Source organism: Phaethon aethereus (genome assembly GCF_964289735.1).
Source record: "Phaethon aethereus genome assembly, chromosome: 1".
Classification (NCBI taxonomy): domain Eukaryota; kingdom Metazoa; phylum Chordata; class Aves; order Phaethontiformes; family Phaethontidae; genus Phaethon; species Phaethon aethereus.
This window is the reverse complement of record NC_138575.1, coordinates 14198739-14220238: the sequence shown is the minus strand read 5'-3', so window position 1 is coordinate 14220238 and position 21500 is coordinate 14198739. Positions and strand designations below refer to the sequence as shown.

The window sequence follows — 21500 nt, the reverse complement described above, 5'->3', positions numbered from 1 at the left end:
ACTGAAGTATTTGTTTAATATGTTAGATTGCTGGATACAGCTGATCAATAAAAGGGTGGATATGAGGGATGAAAGACTGAATTTCAGTTATTGAGCTTTCCCTCAAGCACACATATCAGTTCTGTTTCATATGCTAATTTAGCTTTTCCTTTGACTTCTGTGTGTAAAAACAGAAGTGTAATTTGGTTGCAAAATACTTCTAACCATACACAGAAAATTATACTTGAACATTCCTCTCTTTAAAATAGATACTTTAATTTGCACCAATTGACATGGAAAATACAGTATTTCATGTTTTTGCTGATTTTTACATATTCATAATACAGCACTGCTTTGTGTACTAATGTTATAAATAATTTGTTTAGATGACTGAACAATTATGTGCCAAAGCATGGGACTTTTACAGCAAAAACTTAATGAAGCTGTATTTTGGGTAAGTATATGCATTTTTACGTATACCTCAGGAACATCTTAGGAAAAATCTTCTACCAAAGCAATATTTAATATCCCCCAATCCTTTGGGGGAGGAAAAGTTTTCATTTTAATAGAACAACATGAAGAGAGTTTAGAAACTTAAATTTGTCTTTACTTTTCTTCAGCAATGTTATTCTATGTTAAAATTAGTCAATTCTGAGTTTCTGCCTGTTCCAGACCTGAACAAAGTCCTTTGACCATTTCTGTACTTTAATCAGCTCTATTTGCCAGGAATATGGTACTATTCCCAGGAATAAAAGGATAATTTGCATTTTGAAGGTAAAAGAACTGCATTTTCTTCTGCTCTTTCTTCATTTTCCTTTATGCTTGGGATTAGATAACTCATACTTTATGTAATCTAACTTTTCTTTTTAAAAATGGGGATAATACATAGATACATTTTAAATTATGATAATCACAATAGATAAACATATTCACTGATTTCTTTGTTATAAGCATGTATATCAGAATGTTAGAATAGATAAGCTTGGGCTATTTTGTTTCGAAAAGCATACAATGCTTGTATGTAATGACCCGCCTAGTAGATGAGGGAAAGACTGTGGATGTTGTCTACCTGGACTAGTAAAGCCTTTGACAGCATCTCCCACAGCATTCTCCTGAAGAAACTGGCGGCTCGTGGCTTGGACGGGTTTACTCTTCGCTGGGTAAAGAACTGGCTGGATGGCCGAGCCCAGAGAGTTGTGGTGAATGGCGATAAATCTGGCTGGTGGCCAGTCACAAGCGGTGTCCCCAGGGCTCGGTTCTGGGACTGGCCTTATTCAATATCTTTATTGATGATCTGGATGAGGGGATCGAGTGCTCCCTCAGTAAGTTTGCAGATGACACCAAGTTGGGTGGGAGTGTTGATCTGCTGGAGGGTAGGAGGGCTCTGCAGAGGGATCTGGACAGGCTGGATCGATGGGCAGAGGTCAACTGTATGAGGTTTAATAAGGCCAAGTGCTGGGTCCTGCACTTGGGTCACAACAACCCCATGCAACGCTACAGGCTTGGGGAGTAGTGGCTGGAGAGCTGCCTGGCGGAAAAGGACCTGGGGGTGCTGGTTGACAGCCAGCTGAACATGAGCCAGCAGTGTGCCCAGGTGGCCAAGAAGGCCAACAGTGTCCTGGCTGTTGAAATGGTGTGGCCAGCAGGAGTAGGGAAGTGATTGTGCCCCTGTACTCGGCACTGGTGAGGCCGCACCTTGAATCCTGTGTTCAGTTTCGGTCCCCTCTCTACAAGAAGGATGCTGAGTTGCTGGAGCATGTCCAGAGAAGGGCAACAAAGCTGGTGAGGGGTCTGGAGCACAAGTCTTATGAGGAGCGGCTGAGGGAATTGGGGTTGTTCAGTCTGGAGTAGAGGAGGCTGAGGGGAGACCTCATCGCTCTCTACAACTACCTGAAAGGGGGCTGTGGTGAGTTGGGTGTTGGTCTCTTCTCCCAAGTAGCTAGTGATAGGACAAGAGGAAATGGCCTCAAGTTGCACCAGAGAAGGTTTAGATTGGATATTGGGAAAAATGTCTTCACTGAGAGAGTGGTCAAGCATTGGAACAGGCTGCCCAGGGAGATGGTGGAGTCACCATCTCTGGAAGTATTCAAAAAACGTGTGGATGTGGCGCTTCCGGACATGGCTTAGTGGGCATGGTGGTGTTGGGTTAACAGTTGGACTTGATGATCTTGAAGGTCCTTTCCAATCTTAGTCATCCTGTGATTCTGTTATTCTAATTATATAGGAGATTCAACTCCTGTACAACCAGGAACACTGGTTTAAATCCTTACTGAGAATCACAGAATCACAGAATTGGTAGGAAGGTGAAGATTTTCAAGCTGTGCACTGGTTAGCCTTGGTGAACGTCTGTCTAGGCTGTTTTCAGTCATCTTAAAAAATCACTGGTGTTGGAGATGTGACAATATCTGCAGGCAGTTTATTCCAGTACTTTGTAATCCTTTCTACTAGAAATATTGTCCTAATACCTGAGCCTTCCTTGTTACACGAGCAACCCTTTTTTTCTCCTTTTTGTCTTATACACTGGGGACATGGAAGATTATTCCTTTTTCCTTTACAGCAGTATTTTGAAGATTGTCTGAGCAAACAGCTTTGTTTAATTATCACAGAAGTTGGACTGGAACAGTAGAATGTTCCATTTATAATTGCTCCACAACTATATGAAATGAAACTATTTTCTTATTTTAGTTGAAATGAGAGAAATTTTGGGAAATTAAAGTAGTAAAGTCTAATTTATATAATTTATTCAGTAGTCTTCCCAGCAAATCAGATACGGAGAGATAGTGTATTTTAATGTATCTGTGACATAGGATTCATTTGAAATACATTTTTTGTTCTGAATCTAATTATTTCTTATTACTTAGCTTAGAAAAGAAATAGAATTTTTACCAAAGGTTAAAATTGTTAAGATATAAATTGAATTTGTATTCTATTGTATTAGTTTTTATTTGTATTGCCAAGAACATGTAAATATCACTTAAGTAAATGCATGCAGCTAGCACTTTTAAATTATTTTCTATAAACACTCAAGTGTCCTCCCACACATACAGATCTGTACATTAAAGTATAGATGACATAGAAGTATATGATGGTGGAAGCAAGCAAGTTTTTATTGCTTGATACTGTAGAATATTATGAACAAGTAGAAATTTTAATAGAGTGAATGAATTACTACTGAAAATTACTATCGATGCATGTTTTATTTAAGTTATAAATAACAAACATTAGTTCTATTCAGAAGTTTATATTCTTGAGCTTGACTGCTTTGTATTTTACAGCAAATTGCAGAATTTTATAGATTATACTTCATTCAGATCAGGAGCCATATTAAGTTACTCATTCTGTTTTACAATTCAGAGGATGGATAAGATATAATCTGCTGAAAAAGAACAAAAGAAAAAAGGCAAAACAGAAGATGGCTGTAGCAGTAGTCCACTATAATGTGCAAATATTAAGAGTTATTATACAGAAGTGGAAGATGTGGGTGCAGATTCACAAGGAAAAAATGATACGTAAGTCTATATAGCTGCTTTCTATAAGACAAAAAATACATATTATATAAAATAAAATTATGCTGTAGAAATTAAATATGCTTGGTCCAACAGTTTATCTAGCTATCTTTTTGCAGGATGCCATTCATTGGTTGTCCTGTGGCAACTTGGTGCCGTGAATGCCATGAGAGGCATCCCTGTATTCTTTGCTGGGACAGATGGTGCTGGTACTCTTCTCTAAAGACTGAGTAGTGATGCTGATGCAAAGCAGGCTTGGGACACGTTGGGGAAATGGAGTGTATGTCAGAAGTACAGGGTGTGGTGAGTTGGGATGCTTTTCTGGGAGGTGAAGAGTACAGTGATAGGGATAAAACAGGAGGCATCACAAAGCTGGAGTCTTGGCTTCAGTTAGAAGGAATGCATGATGAGAGGTGAGGAGGAGTGAAGATCAAAATAAAATAAAGTCAGAAGACAGAAAAAATAAATACTTTGTTCATTCTGCCTAAGACTTTGTGTTCCACAGATCCTGCAGGTATGTCTTTTTTTTAAATGTCTCCACACAGCAGGAGCTGTGAACACAGACTGTGTTAACCTAAGTCGACCCAGACAAAAGTTTCATAAAAGTAAAGAAGAAAGCTATAGCTTTGATTTTGAGTTCAGGCAGTATGTATGACTCAAACATTGCTCTTAGAGAGCCAGAAGCCCAAGCTGTTGTCTCACTACTGTAGGCAGTTTTCAGAGACTTCCTATTCTCTTTTTTCACTCCTTGTGTATTATTTTCTAAATATTACTTTCAGCCAAGGCACATTTTGTTAATCTTAAATTCACAGAAGCAGAGGAGGAGACATCTAGAGGGCATAGTTACACAATATAATTTATGTAAGGATGCAATTTGTCCTTCCATGACAAAGCTGACATATGGAGAAACACCATTCAGTCATTCTTGGCTGTGTGACCCTGTTGACTCTTGACTAGTTTGTAACTGTTTGTGGGATTGCACTGTAAACAAAGTTGCTGAAATGGCAGAGAATTAAAAAAAAAAAAAAAGAGTCTTTTTTTCTTAAATAAAATTTTATCACTTTGGGGATCTGCTTATAGTGGAACTCTATTGTACTGTGAACACAACCCACGAAGGACTGATCTGTGGAAAAAGTTCAAGAATGAACAGTGTGTTGTGAGAAAGAATTAAATGGGCAGGTCAGTGGGCTGTTAGATCCTGATTGATGGAAGTCAAAGCAAATTAATGTAGATGCAGTTTGGACTTCCCTTGCAATCCTGGGAGGTTTTGTCTTCCTTCCCTGGGCAATGACAATTTGATACTTTGTAGGCATTTGCTTTGCAAATATTTCCAGTTTCTGTGCCTTACTGGTTGTATAGTCTAAAAAGTTGTGAAAGTTTGTAATTAAAGTGTAAAGTGTACACTTATTGAAGTGTATAATTAAGTAATATCATACAATATGTTCCCTAAAACACATAGTGTTTGAGCATGACTCAGGTAACCGAAAACAGACTTAGGTTTATGCTGTGGACATTGCATCTCTTGCCAGATTTGAGGCACAGAGATTTTTTTTTTTTTTTTTTCCCACAAACAAGAATGGATCTTAAATGTACCTTTATAATTTATTTCAGTTGAATTTCAAGGCACCTTTTTGTTAAAAAGAAGTAGATAAATGATTCTATAGTGTGTATTTAATATATCAAAATTTACATTTTAATGCTTCTTTTGATAGTGAAGACTGCATGTCACACTAATCAAGCTTAATCCTTGTCCATGAAATAGGTTTATGTAGAGCTTAAACATACTTAAACAGCTGTATGTTCTTGAAAGTATCAAGTAAGAAGAGTCTTTCTGCTTTTGTAGCTTACTGCAGTTTTTTTACAAAGTTAACTGACAAAAAAAATTGAGTGATGACTTAAGTTTTTGCAGAAAATTGCACTTATTTCCTCTTCTTTTTATTTCAGTGGCTGTGAAGAGCATTTTATTTCGATTGCATTTGTAACACCTCTTATATGTAGAAGGACAGTTGTAGTATTCTTGATGGTTTTTTTTGTGCTGGACTAAAACAAATTCAATTTCCTCCAAACTTTTCTTAAAAGTACTTTTTAAAAATGTTTATCTTCATGTCATAATGAACATGTGAGCTTTCATAAGTTGCTTTACTGTTCTTCGTACTTTTAACACTGGTGTTACACACACTTGACTTTACTGAGTTTATTCTTACACTTATGACTTCTATGCCATCTGAAACATTTTTAAAGTTTTGTTACTGTATTTTATTTCACTGAGGTCTGTACACATCTGGCACCTTCAAGCTCTGTGAAATTATTGTGTAATTTCGTAGATTAACTGTAGATCAGTAATGTCTTAAACACAACTCTGATAAATTGGAAATACGTCTTGTTTATGCCTTGCCTGCTAATGTGAAATCTGATTGCAACAGTCTTAATTACCTCTATTGTAAAAAGTTGTTATTTATTCCCTTACAGAAGCTGAATTGAACAGCTACTTTATTTAAATGTAATTTGATAGACAGTCATTAATCTAAAGCATTTAAATGACATACTTGTTCTTACTTGTGGTCCTCAAAATGGTTATAATTATGTATATTTTCAGTGGCAGCGAAGAGACTGCGACAGATCTTTAACAAATTATGTTTAAGTGCTGTTGTGAAAGCTTGGCATGCAGAGGCCCACAGTTCTTTCAAAACAAAAGCATATTTTGAGGTATGCTGTGTAATACTTTAAATATAGTAGACTCAATGTGTAAAGATTAACTCCATTAATTCCAACTATTACGGAAAAACAGCTCTATCAATATTAAATGAAGCATTTTAGTGTACTACTACTGACACTACTATTTAGTACTTAAGGTGTTATGGGAAGCAGATCATTACCTCTATATTCCACAAGTAAATGTTTGGTCATATCTTAAGCAGCAAAAGGGGTTGAGTGTTCTATATATTATCAGTGATCTAGCTGGCTTGGATCAGGTGGCTGATGTCTTAGGGGTAGTATTTCCAATTGAGATTATAATCAGTAAAGATGATGCCTCTGGATCCCTGCCACCAGAATCCAAGAGGTGTAGATTCCTGCAGAGTGAGGAAAAGCCACAGGAACCTCATCTCCTCTCCAAAAGTGTGGGGTAACCAAAATTGTGATCACCTGAGAGTAGGCAGCACACTGACAGCCCCATATGCCACAGTGCCAGCAGCCCTGTCTGGTCTCACTGTGAAAAACAGGGCTCTTCTCATTTCTGGGAAGGTTTCTCCTGCCAAGGAAGAGAATGCCATAGCTTGGTAGGATGCTCAGCAGATACCATGTGGGGAAGGGGAGAAATGGGAGCTGTGAGACCCAGCTGCTTCTAACAGAATGGGGGTTCCAGAAATCCTGCTCACACAGATAAAGCTGTCCCACTGTTTGGCTCCTTTTCCTTCCCCCACTGTAGGATGGTCAGAATGGAAACCAGCTATGGACAAGTTATCAATTGTGGGCTGCCAGACCTGTTGTCAAATCCTTCCCAGAGTAAACCTGTCATTAGTCCTGCTTCTTCCCTGTTCTCTCAAATTAGTTGGTAGACACTCGTTTTTTCTCCCTCCTGTACATTTTCTTTCTCTTCTTTTCTTGTTGGTATCTTAAGATACTTAAAATGTTAGTCTGACTAGATTGAGTGCACAAAAGATGTCCTGTTGCTCAAGCATATCAGGGAATAATATTCTTTAATTCTTTCCATTCTTAATAGCAGTTGCAAGGACTGGTTTGAATTCCATAATTAGATTAGAGTGCATATAACAGAAAGCATATAACTGAATCATTTTTTAATTATCTTTGTAACCTAAACATAGGTTTCTGATATAATTCATTATCCCCTGGCATATCTTAGGCAAAGCTAGACCGAACAGGCCTCCAGCTTAAAGCTGAAGAAGTGCAAGACTCTGCCAGTCCTGTGTCATATCTGCCAGTCTTTTGTGGATATCTTGGATAGTCGATGGCATCTGAGATGACATTGATTGATTTTAAAATGTAGAATTAAACCATCAATGATTATAATAGGTAATAAACTTAATGAGTCGTAAGAACTTGCAGTACTACTAAGGGGCAAATAAATTGTCAGAATGGGAAGTTACAATCTAAAGCTCATTATTTCCATTTGCTCTGTTCTTTCTGGCTTTCCCATACCACTGTTTTCTTCCTTCCCATTTTCTTTATTCCTAATTTCTCCTTTCCTGCATATTTCCTCTTTTCTCTTCTCTTCTCTTTCCTGTAGCAATATTCAAATGAAAACCAATTTTATAACCCCTGAAACTCTTCTGTTTCTAGAGCTAGAATAAAAGAAAAGAAGATTCAATGTTACTCCCATGCTGAGATTATATATGAAAAATATTTTAGTGTCTTTCATGCAGTATACATTGTTGGATACAATATAACATCAAAGAGATTTTAGTAGTGATACTTTTTGAAGACTTTTGTCTGAAAAATTCACATGTGCTAATAATATGTTTATGTCATATTGTGTGTACACAATGTTTTAGTTTGGAAATGCAAATGGTCTCCTATACTTCTATGTTGTATTGCTACAATGCAAAATCATGAGATGCACCCTAAAACTATGATTATTCTCAGTAACAGCAGTTACAAATATTCATAGATGTGTAACTATATGGGGATTTGAAAATACCTAGTTAAGTTTAGCAAATTTAACTTTATTTTTTGAATATTTAAATGTATTTGAAACTTTGAACCTACAATTAAGATAAAGTTGTACTTCTCTTGTACCATCTTTTTTCAGAGTTTGGCAAAGAAAAGTCAGAAAGGCTGTTTTGAATCAAATTATCTTACTGACAGACACAGAACATCCCATTTACCCAAAGAAGCCTTATTACAGGTTTGTGATAGTTGGTGTTCTTCTTAATTTTTAATATGTATATTTTATAAATGATATACCTCATGTTTTGTTGAAAAAGATGTGTTTGTGCAATGGAAAGGAAGGTTCCTGTTTACATTGTTCTCTTTGAGTCAGGTGGAATCCTTTGAGGATGGTAATGCCATTCTTTCTTTCAGTGACACCTGATCATATTCTGCATGCCCTAACTTGACATCCAGAAGCTTGTCCAGGCGGAAACTGAAAGAGAGGGGGGAGACTCAAAAAGGGAGAAGAAGAAATCAAGAAATCTGTAGGATAGGTAGAGAGTGGAATTCCTGAGAGAAGTAATGGGGTTTGTTTGCAGTGAATAGAAGATCATAAGCCAAGCCCCATTTTTTTGTGATAGAAAGAAGTTGAATTTTCTTTACAATATAGAGAAGACTGTATGGACATCATGCAGCTCCTTAAGACAGAAGAAACTGCTAGGCCAGAAAGCAAGAGTAGAGGAGAGGAATCTACTGCAAAGGCACAGTGGGTAGGGAGAGATTTCTTTCCAAACATTTTTATTCCATTTGTTTAAATTAAATCATTTGTTTAAACAAATTAACAAAGTTTGCTTTGTTCAGTATTTTTGTGTCCATACAAAATGTAACTTTAGAGGATGAAAGCTTGTTAATACACCAACTTGTAGAAGAGAAGGTAATTCTAAGCAGAAGCAAGAAGATTGATTTGTGGCAGCATTTTAGAAAAAGAACAGAATTATTAACTACTGTTTGTGGGACCTTCAGTTGTATAGGCCAGTTTAATTGGTTACTGAAAATAATTGCTGTTGAGGGATACATTGGAACTACTGATAAAATGTTTTCATTTTATGTTCTTATTTATAAGCTTTAATTTGTCCTATCATGTTTTTTCATTAACTTAACATTGCAAAAACATTAAAGTGGTATTTCAGAAAAACTTGATATGTTTTTCTTTTAAATAGTATGGACTATAGTGAACTCAAAATTCAGTTTTTATCCAATGAAGTCTAAAACCTAAATGCAGTTACTTAATTTTAAGCATGTTCATAATGCTGCTGACGTCACAGGAAAATTGTAGCTAAATCATGTAGATAGTTTACAGACTTTACTCACCAAAAATACAGCATGGTTTAATTCTTCTTGATTTTATCTATATGGACTCCACTAGTGGTGTATATGGTCTTCATGGATGTGAGACTGGTTTATTTTCACTTAGGTCCATAAATGGGGTTTAGTCTATACTGGTTTTTTAGTACTGGCTCATTCAGTAACCAGAGAACTTCTGATATCAAATGATTCAGATATGGGTCCCTTGCAGCAGCAGTAGTATCTCTCCTAAAGAATTTGGGAGTCATGATACTCATACCTCCGATTACTAAAGCATTGATACAAGTTAAAGAAGAATCTGTAGTACGAACCTCTTCTTCAAAAGCAGTGCACTCAGAAGGGCGTGTTTCTCCCATACAGGTGTAAATACCACTAAAACAGAGATTAATTTATTGTATGAGTAGCAGAATGACCAAAATTTGATTTACAGTGCCACCCCCTAACGTTCTCTTTCCTAGTAAGTTAGTATTACATATAAAAGACAGTATTGTATAAAGTATGTGTGTATATTTTTTTTATATATATGTATATCTCAAAGATAGTGTTAGAGCTTACATGTGTCCATAACTATCCAACTTGTCATACCTATAAATAGATATTCAAATTTTCAGCAATTCTGAGGTTGGTTGTAGCATCCTTTCTTCATTAAACCTGAAATAGTGTAACCTTTCTGTTAGTTCTATAACAAACAATATTGACTGTATCATTCCTTTTTTTTGTATCTTGAGAGAAATCGATTTTATCTTAATCTATGAGCCTTGTTTTTTTGACATCTGAACCATGAGCTCAAAATATAGTGACATTTTAAGCTATCCTCGTAGGTTGCCCTTTTTTGAGGTCACATCATGCTCACAGTTACATGTGCCACTGTTACAAAGAATCAGATCTCACATACATAAAGAATATGCACATGAAAACCAGAATCCGGATATTAACATCTCAAAAAGAATGACAGCTATTCTGAGGTATAAAGCCATACTTTTTGATTAAGGCTACAGAGCAGCTGTAAAAATACTTTCTATAATTTCCTCTTCTGTTTATATATAAACTAAACTTTATAGCCTATATAAATCAAATGTACTGTCAAGTGCTGCTTTAGTGGCTTAGCAGAAAACATTGATGTCTTCCATTGCTAGAGCAATTCCAACTCTGAGGTCTGGAGCTAAAAAGCAAGGTAGTTTGCCAGTTTAGACTTTGGTCCCATCATAGTGTATAATATAATGTGCGTTTATGAGGAGAATGAAGTAGGAAGTGAGAATTCTACTGATTTGAATAGGAAATGTTGACATAAAGATTAAGGAAAAAGAGAATTGCTTAATCTACACAAATTTCAAGCCATATTTCTGTGATCCATATATAAATATGTCACTGTAGGAAGAGGAATTATTTTTGTCCGTATTTAAATAACATTTGCATATCTAGAATCCAAATCCAAAAGCTAGAGCTAAGGAAATTGTATGTCATAAAAGAAATCAAAGCTAATTATACCACTGCAGTGAAAAAAACCAAGAGGTAATAAAATGAAAAACAACAATAAGGTACGGTGAATATATTAGAGAATGTTAGTCAAAACTCCATTGTAGTAATGATGATGTTGAGTTTTTCACTAGAGAGTGATCAATATTTGTTGGATTTTCAGGAAACAGTAAGTAACAATAAAATTTTCTGAGTATTTTCATATCTGCTGACTAATTAAAAAGATCTCTATCAGTATGTCCATTCAGGAATATGCCTTTTTTGTCACAGTTCTTTTCTTGTGACTGAACACACAGGTGAAGATAAAGAAAGGTAAAAATCATGCATCATAACCAGTATATATATTGTATAGCTTTGTATTCCTAAAAACAAGATGTACAAACCAGTTTCTGTACACCTTTTCACATATTCCTATATGTAATATCTGCCTGTTCACTGAACTGAACCAAATCTAGTTTTCTATTCTTATTTGTATGTAGTAAATAATTTTAAATTTTTTTTTTTCAGTCCCATTTTTTATGGCTGACTCCTGTTATTTCCCTCTCTTTACAGCACAAGAAAATAAAAAGCTTTTAATATGTAACATAATATTATTTCTGGGAGGAACCTACACTCCAGTTCACTAAAGGATTTAAACATAAAAAGAGCTTAGGTAGGAGTTTATCACCTAGATCTAAAATAAAGATCCTTAAAATTATCATTCAGTATGATTTAACTGTGCAAATGCTCAAAGTTTCAATACTCAAGTTCCTCAGAACTTGAAGTTTTGCTGAGGATCTTGGACCCGAAGTTATAATTGGAGGGAAGCTGTCCCAACTTTCCTGTTACTCCCATTTACCCTTTCTTGCCCCAGCACTGTTCTCCCCTTTGTGTTCATTACAGTGATTTATATGAACCACATCAGGGAACAGATCTGTCTGAAAAATTTTCTTCCGTTTTCTTCTTTTATTGAATCAGTTGACGGTTGGATCAATTCCTTAATGCAGCTTGTTGTGTGGCTGCATGAACAGTTATTTGGCTACAGAGGAGGAGATGGGAAACCTCCGGGCGAGGCCGGAGTGGATCTGCCTGATTTTGACAGTGTAGGGTGCTCACTGAAGTGCAGTGCCTCTAGGCTAAGCTTCTTGGGATCTGTCAGTGAAGCAGGTCTCTGCCTTTCTAGCCTGAGACTCCACAGGCTGTTTTAGAGCATACAGGGTGTAGCGGCTGCTGTTCTTTTTCTTCAAAGTATAATCAGTGCCGGAAATATTGGTGTCTTCCTTTTAGGCATAATTTTAAAAGTTGGTCCCTTCACCGTCTGTGGGGAGATGTGAGTTAAATTCTTGCCCTTACCAAAGAGGTTCAAACCCTTGTCACTGCTTTGAAGGCTGCACTGACCACAGGAGCTGTGAGCTGGCCATTTTCACACAGAGTGTAAAGGGGGAGATAGGAGCAGGTATTTCTGGGGACCTTCCTCTTATACCCTAGGAGAAGAAAGAAGCCTCCTCAAAATTTCATCCAATCCATCCTCTCCCCTCTTTTCTTGTCTGTTCTCCCCTGCCCCACCCCTCAAAAAAAAAAAACCAAAAAAAGCAAACCCACTAACTTCTGTCTTCAACAGAATGAACAGAATAACATTACTTTGAGGTAGTGAGGACATAGTTTTAGGATATAGATGAAGACAGTAGCTGAGGGAAGAACAGGGGTTTTTGTGTTAACTGGCTGATGTGCTCCCTCCTCTTTTTTTTTTTGTGTGCAGTGGTGAGACAAACTGAGCTGTCGTGGGGTATACTGTGGTTGCTGTGGTGCCTGGGTGCGGCAGCAGTTTCCTATTTTTCCAAGGGAGCTGTCCCAAGAGAAGTTGGGCCACAGGGAATGGGAGGTGATTCTTTTGGGTTATGTTGGGATAGGGAGAGTTCAGGACTGACATCAACAAAAAGACAATAGCAGCAGTGCAGGGATTTGGGGAGGGGTGCATGGAAGCATGCGGGGCTGGGGAGTGCCTTCTGGAGGGTCTCCTTCAGGACACGTGAGAGAGAACAGGCTGAGCCAGCTGTGCTGAAAGTATTTTTGTAAGTATTTTTTGTGTTTGTGGGGTAAGTCGTGCAAGTGATTCCATGTGTGGGCTGGAAGGTAGATTAATTGGGTCTTTGGGGCAAGCCAGAAGATAATGGCTTTATTTATGTCTAAAGTGCAGAGGGAACAAAAATTAAAGCAGGAAGCCTACTGAAATGCTTCCATTTGGTATTTAAAAGGAGTGCAACTCCCTTGATCCAGAGAGAAGTGCAAATCTGTGTGGCTGTCACCTGCTTTCTTTTTCTTGAGCTGTCACTGTTTTATTCAGTACGGGAAGTGCAGAAAGAGCTCTTCTTCTGTTTGCTGGCACAGACCAGAGCATCCCACTAGCTGAGAGCCTACCCATTTGCTGCAGAAAGGCAGAGCGCTCTCTCTCTCCCCGCCCCCCCCCTTCTCTCTTTTTCTCTCTCTCCCTTTCTCCCTCTCTTCCTCCCTTCTTTTCTTCTTTCCTTTCTTCCTTTCTTGCCCTCTGTGAATCCTCGTGCTCTATTTCTGGTGTATCCAGTATGTGGATGCAACCTTCTTCAACAGGAGATTGTTATTGGGTGCTGTCTCCTCCAGGCCAAATCTGTGTTTGCTCTGAGCATTCACAGACTATGGAAAATAAAGTGTGTCTGGACTTGTCAAAGTTTTGGAACGTTTGATAAGGAGACTTTATTGTCTCTGGCACTGTAGATGATAACTTGGCAGTGGATCGTTTCAAAATCACAGGGTACTTAGTAAATATCATTATTGGTATGTTATCATTTATTGCAGCTTTCTGTTCTGCTTTCTGTGCAAAAAAATATCTGTCACTTTGTATGTACTGCTGGGACAAGATCTGTCCTCAGGGCCAGCTGGAAACCATTTGCATTGTAAATCACAGTTTTCTAAAAAAGTCAGTGGTACCAGAGTACCCTAATGTTGAGTTATTGACAGAAAATGATTGCTATGCTTTAAAGCTGACTGCTGTGGCCTTGACCTAACATGAAATAAACGTTTCAACAGACCTTTTCAGAACTGAACATTCAAAAGGTTATGAAATAAATGTTTCAACAGACCTTTTCAGAACTGAAAATTCAAAAGGTTACTAGCAAGAGAGTGTCACATTAAAAGCCTTGCTTTTGTTCTTCTAATATGAAACTAAACTCTATTAATGAGTAATAATACAGTCAATATTTTCTTCCTCATTCTAACAAGTTGTATAGTTGCATTAATTCAAAAACCTTTTCCAGGCTGTGTCAAAATTCCTTAGAGTTTTAAATTAAATTGAGTTTTGAAGTTAAGGAAATAATCCGCATGTCCATATTAAACAGACTTTTAGTTAGAGATGCCTGTGATGGATCCAACTATAATTGTCATGAGATGCAAGTCTTTGAAGGGATGGGGTATACAGAAGGAATTTGCTATTGAAAAGGGCCTACACATTTCTGTACTTTAAAAAATCTTTGCAAGTCCCCAACTGCATTCAGAACCACCTGAATATCTTTAAAATTCGTATGACTATAGCAAGCTCCCAAGATTCCAGAATAAAAACATAAAGCCAGAAAACCTGATTTTTTAAAAACGTTTTAAGTAGTTTATATGAAGTGAATACAGACAGTTTGTGGGACAGCAGCATATTTTGAGGAGCCGGCAAATTGCTTGAATGTATTACCTATGCAATTAAGTACTAGTGGTAAAAGACACATTATCAGTGATTCTCCTACCTGACTTGACCTTTTCTAGCTAAAGAAATACAGCCTTTGGATAGTTTCTGTAGGTTGAAACAGATTTTTTTTTTTTAAATCTTGGTAGAATGCTCTTGATATTTCTGCTTGTTTCTTGTAATTGAACTTAATCCCTGTGATAAAAATGGGTTCTAGCCCATACCTTTTTCAATCCTGTTCATTTCAGTAGAACTGCTCAGAATCTAAATCAGGATTAAAGTTTCTCTGAAGGAAGAAATATTTCCTTTAGTGAAACAGCTTTTTTATTAGAACATCCCTTTTTGATTCTAACAGTTTTTTAGTGACGCATTTATTATAAAGCATATTTCGGTATAACCAAGACAACCCTCTGGTAATCCATTCACTCTACACTTACATAGGTAGTCACTCCTTCTTCACTTCGTAGCTATGTTGCTTACCAGAAGTGAAACAAAATTTGCAATTATTTCCTTACTTTTACAAAGGCTTTGTTTGTATTGCCTCTGAGTACAACACTCATTTGAGTCTCAAAGCTTCTGTTAGACTCAAGATTTCTCTTGTGCCTGTATAGTTTGAATGAACTATGTACAGAGTATACATTCATTTTGCTCGAGCATATTTCAAATCATACTTCATATACTGCTATAATGAAAAAAGGTTTTATTGTATGCATTGTTTTCTAGAAAGTTGTATAACGAATATGGAAATACTTTTTTATAAAACACACTGGCATCTTTGCTGCATTTTCACTCTGACATCTTACTATTGAAGTACATATTTTAAGTGCTAAGCTCTTTGAAAATGTAAGAAAAATTTCTTTTCAATGACAGGTTATGGGATAAGATTAGAAAGCTCTTTTTGTATTTTTGCTGTCAGCCAATTACCATACCAGGTTTAAACTGTTGCCATTGATATATTATTGTGCAGTTATGAAAGTAATTACATTACAAGCATAAAGTTTTCCTTATATAAAAGTTGCTTTAGGAAAAGTGATGCAGCATTTTATTAACTGTGTTCCTTTCAGCTGATTTCTTTTTCATACTTAGAACTCACATTTTAAGTGTTGCGTTTCATATCAGATATTTACATTTCAGCATATGATGTGGTAATTCAGTTCTGCAAATTATTATGAATATGGGAGTTTTCAGTATGTAAATAATCCAGCTGTTTTATATAAAATTCTGCATATACTCTTTGTTTTTGAGTCTTACATACATCTTATATTTTCAGATGGTTATAATATAATGTGTATTTGCTTCTATAGCAATGACATTAAATTTTACCACATTTTCCCTCATTTTTTTACAATTTGTTTGACACTTGGTCATAAAAATGGCAGATGAGGAGCTATGGCAGAAACTCACCAAATGTTATCTTCATTCAGTTTTTTGCTTTTATGGCCTGAGATTGCTGTATCTAAGATTATTTACCAGGACAAGACCTTTTTGGAATGCTATAATTTAATTTTTCAGAATGTTGCATAGTGGTAGCAGTATATTTTAGAATATTTAAGTGTATAAAATGAACTATCAGTATAACTTTTATATTTTTTCTACCATAGTACAACACATTGACTTTAATATTCTGAGATTAGAGTTTTATAGATATATTTACCAAATTATACTAGTTAAATTAAAAAGACCTCTGAGATAGAAACTACAAAAACTCTTCATAGGTAATTTAAAGTTGAATTTAAAAGTACCATAGTTAATCTACAAAGCTTTAGTCCAAATTACATTGTCTCAAATAGGTTTAGGAGAGGTGTTTTAACAAGTATTGTTTTAATACAGATGAAATGAAATTGCTGATAGTCCATGAAAACTCTTCAGTTTTGAAACATCCCTGTCATTCTTCATCAGCTTGAATTTATGAGCTTTTAAGCAAAGATGTCTTTTCATACTCCTTGTTAAGGCCGTTAATGAGAGTAATTATTGACATTCTGCTATAAAAATATATTTAAACTCCTAAGAAAGAAGTATTTAATTTGAAAATAGTTCTTGATGTTTAGGATAGGTGAATACATATCATATAATACATTGGTGCTTTTTATTGAATAGTTTTTAATATCATGTATGTTTGTTTTTCTGACGTAGATTTTCCATTATGTAAATTTAGTTGATCTGGCAAGATGTGCTCAAGTTAGCAAAACGTGGATGCTAATAACTCAGAACAGATCATTATGGAGTGAGGTAAGAAAGATAATAAATTTCAATATTTTATTTAAATTTTATGTATTTTAAAAAAGAGTGAGGCAAGGAGGTCGTTTAAGAATGCTAAATAGCTAGGATAAAAGTTTGATCACAGAATATTACTTGGTCTACTCAGATAGATGAATTAAGAAACAGGAGCAACTCAAATGAAGTTGTCTGTGGTATATCATTATAAAATCAGTGGAACTGAAAGAGAATTGGCCACTAAGTCTTGACTACAGCTCACTAGATTTAGACAGGTAAGTGAGGTGTCTTGGGCTCCCTAGGTAATCTAAGCAGGCACTATATGACTGCTGTGGAAGGAGAACATAAACTCAGTTACAGGTACTCTGAGACTACCTGTATTTGCCCTAGAGAGAGAGACTCTTTTCATCTCTGGGACAAGTGGTGCAGACCAGCTCACTTCCATACTCATGAACTCAGAGTTATGAGGTGGTCACTGTGTCTCCAGAGTACACGTCAGTGTCCAAGGTACTGTGTTGTTTCTTCTACTTTAGCAGACCAATTCCCTGGCACAAACATTTCAGTAAATTGCTTTCTATTGCACATTGTGTGACCATGCTAGCACCGTCTGTTTGGGGCCACACCAGAAATAACTATTCTCTTTGCGTACTCTGTCTTTGCCTTGACATTAAAAATACAATCACGCTGCTCATTGCTATTGCCTTCAGTAGTGCTCAAGAGGCTTCAGGTGTGAAGGACTAAGTCAAGGCTCCTCAGCCCTTAGGCAATGGCTTGAGACTAGCCATGGCACCTCAACTAATACCACTGTTGCCTCTGTATCTTTGCTTCACATATAGCTGTTTATCAGCAGTAGAAAGAAAGATTAAGGCCAGTTTTTTGAAAGTGTGTGGGCACTGCAAACTTGATTTAGTCAGATTTTAGGCCCTCAAGTCTGAAATTACAATCCAAAATAACTTGTGCATCTTCTGCATAATCCTGGAGATGTCTAATATGATAGGCACCTCCTTTTTGAACCTAGAAGTTCATGATGGTGGTGATCAAGGAGATTGCTTTTATCTTTTCTCCAAGAACTGCATGACCTGTGGAGCTTGGTGTGAGGAAGGAGAAGGGCTGCTCTGAAAGGGAAGGTGAGCTGGGAGCCAAGGGTGCTAGAATGGCAGGCAGGAGCAGTGCCTTCCCACTGACAAGGAGCACAGTCCCACAGAACCTGAGCAAGAAGAGCAAAGTGGGTCCAGTGAGAGTAACCAGGGTCAGCGACCCACCAGAAACTGCCAGTCAGCCCTGTAGTGAAAAGGCATCTCCAAGGTCAAGTCAGGAAGTCCATGAGTCTCAGTACTTAAAAGGGGCTTATAAGAAAGATGGGGACAGACTTTTTAGCAGGGCCTGTTGTGATAGGACAAGGGGTAATGATTTTAAACTAAAAGAGCGCAGATTTAGACTAGATTTAAGGAAGAAATTTTTCACCATGAGGGTGGTGAAACACTGGCACAGGTTGCCCAGAGAGGTGGTAGATGCCTCATCCCTGGCAACACTCAAGGTCAGGTTGGACAGGGCTCTGAGCAACCTGATCTAGTTGAAGATGTCCCTGCTCATTGCAGGGGGGTTGGACTAGATAATCTTTAAAGGCCCCTTCCAACCCAAACCATTCTATGATTCTATGATGAGTGAGGGTCAGCCACACACATGGCTGGACACAGAAGTGCCCAAAGTCTGGTTCAAGCGAAGACTCAGGGCAAAGGTACGAGTTTAAGGGCAGCGCCTGTGCCAAGTGGGGAACCCCCTAATGAGGCTTCTCCAGCTCTTTCACACAATGAACTGCTTTTGTAACAGTCTTATCCAGGGTTACACTGCTGCACCAGCTGATCTTGGGCTCTGATAGCTAAACCCCTGAGGAAGAAAGAGGTTGCAGACCCTGTTGGTGAACCCTGGGCCCTGACACTAGGCATCTGTCTACTACTTAGAGAGATCCATTTGGGATCTAGAAAGTGAACAGAGTTGTGCCTTGTGGGCCTGAGAAGACTTCTGAACTTGGGTTCTCTCAAATATGCTGTTCTGTCCCCTGAGTGGGACACAGGCTCTAGTTCCCAGGTAGCTGGAGGCCTATACCTGCCTTCCTGACTGAGGTAAAGAAGTTCTGGAGGGCTCAACAATGCTGCTTACATGTTCTAGGCAGCTGCCTGTCCTCTCTGTGAGTTTCTTTAAATTGACCTCCTGATGCGCTTATCTGTCGTGTATATTTTGTAGAGTCTCTGCTCAGATTTGAGTTGTTGAATCTACCCTGGGCACCAACACCTAAAAGACACTGCAGTGCCCAGCTTGTAGGTGCCTGAAGCCTTTATTAGGTCCAGTCTTAAGTTACTGTGATGAATTCATGATCTTAATGAAACTAGTATTAAAACTTCTGATAATTGTAATGTAAGAAGAACGAAATCCTAATAAGAAAGTGAAAAACCGGGAAAAGTTCTAAACTCCTGACTTCCTAGTACTGTAATACTTACCAAGCATTCTGCACAGAAATAACGGTGATTGATTTTTTAATGTATTTGGGTAATATACTTGTATTATGAAATGTAAAAGAAACAGATGTGGTGTAGCTATAGCAGATTATACAAAAGGAAAAAAAAGCTTTTTCTGGCTTTTTTATGAACAAATTTAACGAAGGCATGAAAAAGTCTTCTCAAAAAAGGGGATATTTCTTATTAAACGTTTGTATGTTCACTTTCTTGCTTTTTTGAAACACTCATTAGATAGACTGTTAAATCTATTTTCTAGCAATTTTTGTTAAAACTTCTTAAACTTGAACTTTTGATAGATACTGAGAAAAATAATGTTTTTAGTCAAAGATCTAGATGTCCCCAGCCTGGAGCTTAAATTGCTTAAGGATTCTTCTACTAAAACTAGAATGATAGGTTACATGTTCTTGATATCTTGATGTATCAGTAGGCCATTAATTAGAAAAAAAAATCTTTATCAACTTTAGGATTTTATATATTTTAAAGGGAAAAAATAAATATTCAAGTCTGACAATTTTCTTTGCACATAATATTCTGACATGTCATATTTCAGCAGTTCCAGACTTGCCTCAGCTTCATAAATACTGTAAACACATGCTTCCTTTACATTTAAGTATTTTTAGTCAGCTGTCTAGAATTTTTATATATGTAATACACTGACATTTCAATGTTTTTAGATCAACTTTTCATCAGTGAAGCATAAAGTTCAGGACCAAATAGTAGTAAATGTTTTGCAGAAGTGGCGTCCATATGTCTTACGTTTGAATCTTCAAGGCTGCTATTCTCTTCACTGGCCTAGCTTTAAAAGTATTGGTAAGTATTACATGCATTTTTTTAATTTTAATTCTCTTTAAACTGTGTCTTCACTCTATGCTTCACTATTGTCCCATTTTACTGCCTATATTCTCCTCTATATGTCCAGCCATAATGAAGCAATGTGAGTATGAGACCTGTAAAATTACTGTAAATGCAGTTCCCCTTCCTTCATTACAGTCTCCAGGCCCCGTGATATCCATATGACTGAACAATGCTAGAATGCCATAGAATGGTTTATATTATATGTGAAACACTGTGATATGACAAATAAGATTGGAATGCAAACATGTGCTTAAATATGTCAGAATGCCAGAATCCAACTCTACTGATGACGTGCGGAAAACAGACTCCACAATCTGTAAGATTGTAAAGTAGGTATGTTTATTCAGCGCTGGGCAGCACGGGGGGGTAGTCCCACCAAAAACCGTGTGCCCCCAACGTGGCACTTACTTCAAATGTATACAGCAAAGTGTTGCATATACATAAAGTTTTGCAATATGCTTATACATATGCATGACCTGTCCTCGCTTCATATTGAAATGAGTTCCAAGACGTTATTTCCATGAACTCCTCCCATCTGCGCTTGCGCAGTGCCTTCTGGTGTTGGTCGCTGAGGGTTGAGAGGATGAAGGTCGGTGGCTCCTCTTCGTCACCACTAGTAACCCCTTGCTCTTACGCAGACTCAATTGCTCTTTGGTTTTCATCCAAACTACAAGGTCAGTTTCAGCCAGTTCTTGAGGCACTCTCCTGGTTCTTATCAGGGACTGTCCTCGTGAGGAGCCACAAGTCTTCTCACTCCTGTCAGTTTATCAGGAACTGTCTTTGTAAGGAACTAAATATCTCCTGCTTTAGTTACTTTACGCAATAGCTAACAAGATTTCAAACCTTATCTATTAATTAACTGCTAAGATTCCCTTAACCCCTCCTCTCACTGAGATAATTTTCACAGAATCACAGATGATTGAGGTTGACAGGGACCTCTGGAGGTCATCTGGTCCACACCACCCTGCACAAGCAGAGCCACCTGGAGCAGGTTGCCCAGGACCATGTCCAGACTGCTTTTGAATATCTCCCAAGGATGGAGACTTCACAGCTTCTGTGGGCAACCTGTGCTCAATCACCCTCATAGTAAAAAAGTGTTCTCTGGTGTTCAGACGGCATCTCCTGTGTTTCAGTTTGTCCCCATTTCCTTTTGTCTCCTCTCTCACTGAGCACCACTGGAAGAGCCTGGCTCCATCTTCTTTGCAGCCACCCTTCAGGTATTTATATACCTTGGTAAGAGCCTCCTGAGCCTTCTCCAGCTGAACAGTCACAGCGCTCTGCCTTTCTTTATATAGGAGA

At 37.4% G+C, this 21500-nt stretch overlaps 1 protein-coding gene across 1 annotated transcript in view; it reads left to right on the top strand.

Moving 5' to 3' along the window:
- The window catches only part of FBXL13 (F-box and leucine rich repeat protein 13), a gene marked incomplete at its 5' end in the record, with an annotated part of 95928 nt that overhangs the window by 10926 nt on the left and 63502 nt on the right, over positions 1–21500 (top strand). The window contains 6 exons of the mRNA XM_082013915.1: positions 366–433; positions 3334–3488; positions 6082–6191; positions 8254–8349; positions 16750–16845; positions 20021–20156. Of these exons, the coding sequence (XP_081870041.1) occupies positions 366–433; positions 3334–3488; positions 6082–6191; positions 8254–8349; positions 16750–16845; positions 20021–20156 (661 nt within the window). The remainder of the gene's footprint in view (positions 1–365; positions 434–3333; positions 3489–6081; positions 6192–8253; positions 8350–16749; positions 16846–20020; positions 20157–21500) is intronic.